The sequence below is a fragment of the Condylostylus longicornis genome, unplaced genomic scaffold (genome assembly GCF_029603195.1).
Source record: "Condylostylus longicornis isolate FDR11 unplaced genomic scaffold, ASM2960319v2 ptg000026l, whole genome shotgun sequence".
In the NCBI taxonomy this organism is placed as follows: domain Eukaryota; kingdom Metazoa; phylum Arthropoda; class Insecta; order Diptera; family Dolichopodidae; genus Condylostylus; species Condylostylus longicornis.
In genome coordinates, this window is record NW_026577995.1 from 2,896,036 (window position 1) to 2,902,335 (window position 6,300).

At 29.9% G+C, this 6,300-nt stretch overlaps 1 protein-coding gene across 1 annotated transcript; it reads left to right on the forward strand.

The window, feature by feature from the left end:
* The first annotated feature begins 260 nt into the window (after positions 1-260).
* Positions 261-2,965, forward strand: LOC129607041 (uncharacterized). The gene is made up of 4 exons (XM_055517734.1): positions 261-288; positions 680-1,420; positions 1,514-2,521; positions 2,583-2,965. The coding sequence occupies exons 1-4, from the start codon at positions 261-263 to the stop codon at positions 2,963-2,965; spliced, it is 2,160 nt and encodes a 719-aa protein (XP_055373709.1).
* The last annotated feature ends 3,335 nt before the right edge of the window (positions 2,966-6,300 follow it).

Consider the following 6,300-nt stretch of genomic DNA (forward strand, 5'->3'; position numbering starts at 1 on the left):
TTGTAGCAGGTAGTAAAATGTTTTTAAATGATCTGAAAATAATCTAAAAATAATTTGAAGATGCACATGTTTTTTATTTTTATTGCTTAGCCTTATTTTTGAAGATAAGGATAATAAAATAGTAGGTAAACTTGAAATGGCATAAAAGATAAAGAATATTTTGAATATACATACAAAGTTAAAATACAATCAATTTAATATTTGTTATTTATCACATTATAAAAATTTCCAAAATAATAAAAATAAATTTAGTAAGAATTATGTATCTAATTACTATTAAGAAAAAGAGTGGGAGAAATATGTAATATAAATTTTTTGTATATAAACCATAGATTTAAGGAAATAAAGTGAGTTAAAAATTTAGAATACAGAAGACACACTTCTTTTAAATTTTGACAGAGAATTATTATTGTTATTAAACGCAGGAATCCTAGTTTAATACTATAATAATTACTTGTGACGAATTTCGAGTTAGAACACGCCAGCTATTTATTTTCGAGACAGAAAGTCATTATTTCATTGAACGTAGGAATCCTAGTTCTTTGTTGTAATAATTATATGTGACAAAATAAAATCAGCGAGTACAGGAGACAATAATTTTTAAGGAAAAAATTATAATACTTTACAGGAGGAAATAAAATTTTGAAAGTAACTTTTAATCACAATATTATTTTTATAGATTCCCTTAATTTCTTACCAATACCTTTGTCCAAATTTACTTCAGCTTTTGGTCTTGATAAAAATGAGGTTAAAGGTTATTATCCTTATTTATTTAACACGAAAGCAAACTATAATTATGTTGGAGAAATTCCAAGCACTGAAATGTTTGCTTTGAATAATTTTAACTCACATGAGCTAGAAAAATTTTATTTATGGTACAACAACTTGAAGAAATCAAATTATGTTTACAATAACAGAGAAGAGTTAATAAAATATTGCATCCAAGATGTAAATGTATTACGTCAGGGATGCTTAAAATTTATGAATGATTACCTTCAATTATTGAATATTAACCCTTTCTTTGAAACCTTTACTTTAGCACAAGCTTGTTTGACTGCATACCAAAAACATTTTCTAAAAGAAAACACCTTAGGTGTAACTCCCATTAACAATTATAGTAAAAAAAAAAATCAATCTTTAATTGGCCTAATGTGGCTTGAATTCAAAAATCAAGCTAGCTGTGGTAAAATTAAATATGAATATGATTTACCAGATTGCAACTTTACAGTAGACGGCTTTAATCCAAACACAAATACGGTTTATGAATTTTTAGGATGCTTTTACCATGGATGCGAAGACTGTTTCTTCGATAGAAATTTAGTTGTCCATGGGTATAAAATGCAGGCTAGGTTTGAAAATGCTATGTGCAAAATAGCAGTTTTAAAACAAAGTGGATATAATGTGTGCTGTGAATGGGAATGTAAATTTAAACAATTTTTAGAAATCAATCCAAAAATAAAAATTGATTTAAAAAATACTTCTTTGATTTTACTTAACTCAATTGATGCTCGAGGTGCTATTTTTGGAGGTCGCACCGAAGTATTTAAATTATACTATAAAATCCAAGCAAATGAAAAAATTTGCTACTATGACTTCACCTCCCTCTACCCATATGTAAACAAAAATTGTAAATATCCAATAGGACATCCTAAAATTTATAATTCTCAAGAATGTTTACAATTTGAAAATGATATCAGTAAAATAGACGGTTTAATTAAATGTGCGGTTCTACCACCGCAAAACTTATGGCTGCCAATCTTACCAATCCGCGCTAACAACAAAATGTTGATGGTTTTATGTCGCTCATGCGCGGAAATGGAAAATGTGTTGTATAAATGTACTCACAACGATAAAGAAAGAATGCTTTTTGGCACATGGACGGATATGGAATTAAAATTAAGTGTGAAATACGGGTACACAATAATAGAAATACATGAAATTTGGCATTATGATTGCGAAACTTATGATTCAATATCTAAAACAGGTGGACTTTTTACTGACTACATGAATTTTTTTATAAAATACAAGACTGAGGGTTCTGGTTATCCAACTGGTATACAAACTAAATCTGAACAAGACGCATACATAAAGGATTTTTTTGAAAATGAAGGTGTGATGTTAGATAAATCAAAAATTGCTCTCAATCCTTCACTGCGAAATCTGGCGAAACTAAAATTAAATTCATTTTGGGGAAAACTAATACAACGAAATGACCGTCATTCAACAACTGTTGTACAAACCATCACACAATTTCATAATTTAATACATTCAAGCGGTATATCAGTATCGGACATATTTACTGCCAGCGAGCACCAGGTGTGGATCAACTGGAAATACAATTATCCTGAATTGAATCCCGTTCTCAAAAATCAATGTTTAATAGTTGGAGCTTTTACGACAGCGCATGCTCGATGCTTATTGTATAATGAAATAACCAAAATTGGAAAAAATCTTTTGTATTGCGATACGGATTCTATGATTTTTGTTCAGCATACTGATAATGAGTATGACTTAAAGACAGGTTGTCAAATGTCTAAAAATACATTTTTGCGCGATTACTAACAATTTTTTAATTGTTACAGGTACTTTAATTGGAGATTTAACTAACGAATTTACATCATACGGAAAGAATGTTTACGGCACAGAATTTGTATCAACAGGACCCAAAAGTTATTCATATCGTTATTATAACCCGGATACTGACAAATACGGAGAAGTTGTTAAATGTAAAGGAATAACAAGTAATAAAAATGGAACATCACTAAATTTTGAGCACATGAAACAAATAGTTACCGATCCTTTTGGAAGCAATAATTTGTATTTCGTAACACCAAACAAAATTAAGCGTAAGAAACATTTTCACGTTACTTCAGAAGATGAAAAGAAAAAATTTGGCTTTACATTTACGAAACGTGCTTGCCGTGATAATTTTGAAACAATTCCTTATGGTTTCTTAAACAGTTAAAAAAAGGTAGGTACACATAAAAATTTTGTATATAAATTCGTGAGTTTAAAATAATAAAACTTCATTTTTATTTTTACATGTACCGAAGAAACATGGCACAAAATGTATTAATAGCAGATCTACAATTTATAGTCGGAAGTAATAATGAACTTTACCTAAAAGAAATGGCAACGATTGATACCAACTCAATTATCTCAAAATTATACCACTTTAAACCTCCGTATCGTCAGGAAAAACTAGATTCAGCAGCAAGGGGGCAAAACGCATACAACCTAAGACATGTCAACGGTTTGAATTGGATTGACGGTAATATTAATTACAGTGAAATTTCTACAATCATGGGAAGTTTTTCGTCTTACGATAAAGTTTATGTAAAAGGAGTTCAAAAGAAAACGTTTTTGGAAAAATATTTGCTACCCCAGGTTATTAATTTGGATGATGAAATACCACCTTTAGATAAATTAAAAAATTATGAATCATTCTGTGTAATTCATTTGAAATCTGACACTCATAAAAAACGTTGTGCTGTAAAAAATTGCGTAAATATCTTAATGTATTTAATAAAAACAAATGTAATTTGATTTAAAAAAATGTTTTTTTATTTTGGTATTATATTAATATTACATGTTATGGAATCATTACATAAATCCAAATTATATAAGTAACAAAATATTTGTTCTGCCATAAAGATTGGCACCTCATAGAATAGTCTGCTATAATTACATTGATAAGATGAAAACTGCATTGGTATGTAAAAATCTTCCTGTGATAGTTTAATAACTCCTTTTTCTTTACATTTTGTAAAGTATTTATGAATGTATTCTGCAATAGTATCACTAGCATTGTTATTGTATGACATTACAGCTTGTATGAAATCCAACATTTCGTTCAATTTCCAATACTCTTCTTGTCGAATATCAAAAGTAATTTTATCTTGTTGATTGAATTCCAAAATGTTGCAAAAAGGTTCACTTTGTTGCTGATTTTCGTTAGTGATCCGAGCAGATTCCAACATTTTGGCTTTTTTGTAAAATGAGTGCCAATCATCATAGAGGACATGGACAGATCTTTTGCCATTTCGATGAAATATTATTTTTGACTGGAAAGTGTCGCAGTCGAATCCAATAACTATCTTACATGTTTGTTTCGTGTTTAGAAAATATATGTAAGAAAGTAACAAATTTTCTTTTTCCGGTAATATTTTCTTTTCTTTTTTTCTTGACATTTTTGATGGAGATGTTTTTCTTTTTAACGGCATTGTAGAATCAGAAGCGCTAAAACTGAATAATTATTTCCAAGCACAGAGCTTTGTATTTATACTCTTGACGTAAAACTTTAGTGCTGTTGTGAAATCGGTTTCTGGCATATTTGTAAATAGTTCTTTGTTTGCCTTTGACGTCCGAAAATTTTTGAAAACAATTTCACAACCGTTTTGTCATTAAAGTTGAGATTGTTGCTATTGAATATATCTAAAAACGTTGACATGCTATGACCTTTACATCTGTACCACAAATATACGCAGCAATATTGTCCACAAACTTCTGAAAAGTCGCCTTGTAATCTTTTGTAATTCCAGACAGTATATGAATTCTTTGAAATTCTTCTTAGAAAATGTTGTAGTTCTTTATAGGAAGGTGCTTGACCATACGAATCAAAATACTCGACAAAACCATTTGTGGGTATAAAGATACATACCCAATGTTTACCTGGCTTAGTATGAACATCTGTATTTACTACTATAATTGCGGGTTTTTGAACATGTTTAGGAAGCTTATCAAGAGGAAAAACTCCTTTAAAAAACTTTTTTGTTTGCTGATTGCATGACAATACATTTTTAATTTGAAGAGAATCCATAAGAGTTATTTAGTTGTCTTCTCCAAAAGAAGTAAAATCATAAATTTTTGTGTTTCCTTTTAAATAGTGTTTTAGAAAATCCTTGTTAATACGGCCATTCGTTAAAATAATATCAAATTTTTCCATTAATGCGACAAGTTCCTTATCTGCTTGGTTATTATATATGTTTCCAAATTTATAGCCTTCAGTAGCACTTGGTTTAAGGGCTTTTGTGGGAAATTTGTATTGTATTTCTTTAGCGAATACTTTACAATTTTCTTTTATTCCTACTAGCGTAACATTTTTAACAAAGACAAAATCTTTATCATCGGAACAAAATGTTAAATCAATGAGTGCATAAGCTTGTTTAGACATGTTTGCTATGGAGAGTATAATACTTGATTGTTTCATAATAAGTAAATGTTGAGCTTTTTATAGATTTGCATACACGTTCCGATTTTTATCTATTTGTACGTTCGCATCAAATTCCCCATAAACTAGAGCTGTAAGTGTTGATGAAGTTGGTTTCGATAATCTTGCCTCAATTCGTACAGTTCCTTGATTAAGTAAACCTTGACATACTTCATTACCTGATGCATCTGGGGTTAAATCAAAAGCCAATAAAAAGAAACCATTTGTAAACATAGATTTCGTTATTTGATGACCTCTGTCGTTATGATAAATTCCTGTTCCAGAGAATAATGTATGGTAAGCTCTTGTGCTGCAGTTATTATCGTCAGAAAAACTTGTTTCTATTGCTGCATTTGGTACTTGAACACCATTAACATAAAGCATGAATTGTGAAATATCAAAATGCTTAAAATTGTAGGGATTTTTTGATCGTTTCCCGGAATACCCCGAATTTTCGGTCATGCAAAAGATAATTGTGTTTGGTAATTGACCAATGAAAACATTGTCTAGTGAAATCGATGAGCTGTTGCTTGGAATTGTGAAATTTTTGACTTCTACTCTTTTATAATGATATTTAGCATTTGCTTTTTCCAAAACTGCATTATGGGCTAGTAATACGCTAGGATTTATAGTTACATGTCTCATAAATAAATTGGCTTCTACAATTTTTAGTTGCGATTCATCCGAGTCGTCCGCAAATAAGAAAAAATCTGGTTTTTCTAATGTGAATAGAATTCGAATATCAACATTGTTTATTAGAAGCGTAGGTTGATTAAACATATCGACATGGAGTTTTCCCATGAGTTCAACAATATTACTGTTATGATATAGTTTTTGACGTTCCTTTGAACCATTATTGTCAGATCTAGCTATATTCGGTTTATCTAAAATCCATCCAGCGCATTCCAAATGAGTTGTTGCAGCATCAGTTCCATAATTTAACAATGATTCAATATAAGCTCTATAATGGTAATTTCCATCTGACGGAGTGATATTTTTACCATTGAGTTGTACATTGCACTGCTTAATTATAGAATGTAATAGATTATTCACTACACTGGGTTGTTGAAGGATTTTTCCATCTGCACCCT

Coding starts and splice junctions, on each gene's coding strand:
- LOC129607041 (XM_055517734.1), top strand. CDS start 261: ATGTATCTAATTACTATTAAGAAAAAGA. Junction 1,421..1,513: donor TGTGTGCTGTGAATGGGAAT/GTAAATTTAAAC, acceptor TTGATGCTCGAG/GTGCTATTTTTGGAGGTCGC. Junction 2,522..2,582: donor TGAGTATGACTTAAAGACAG/GTTGTCAAATGT, acceptor TAATTGTTACAG/GTACTTTAATTGGAGATTTA.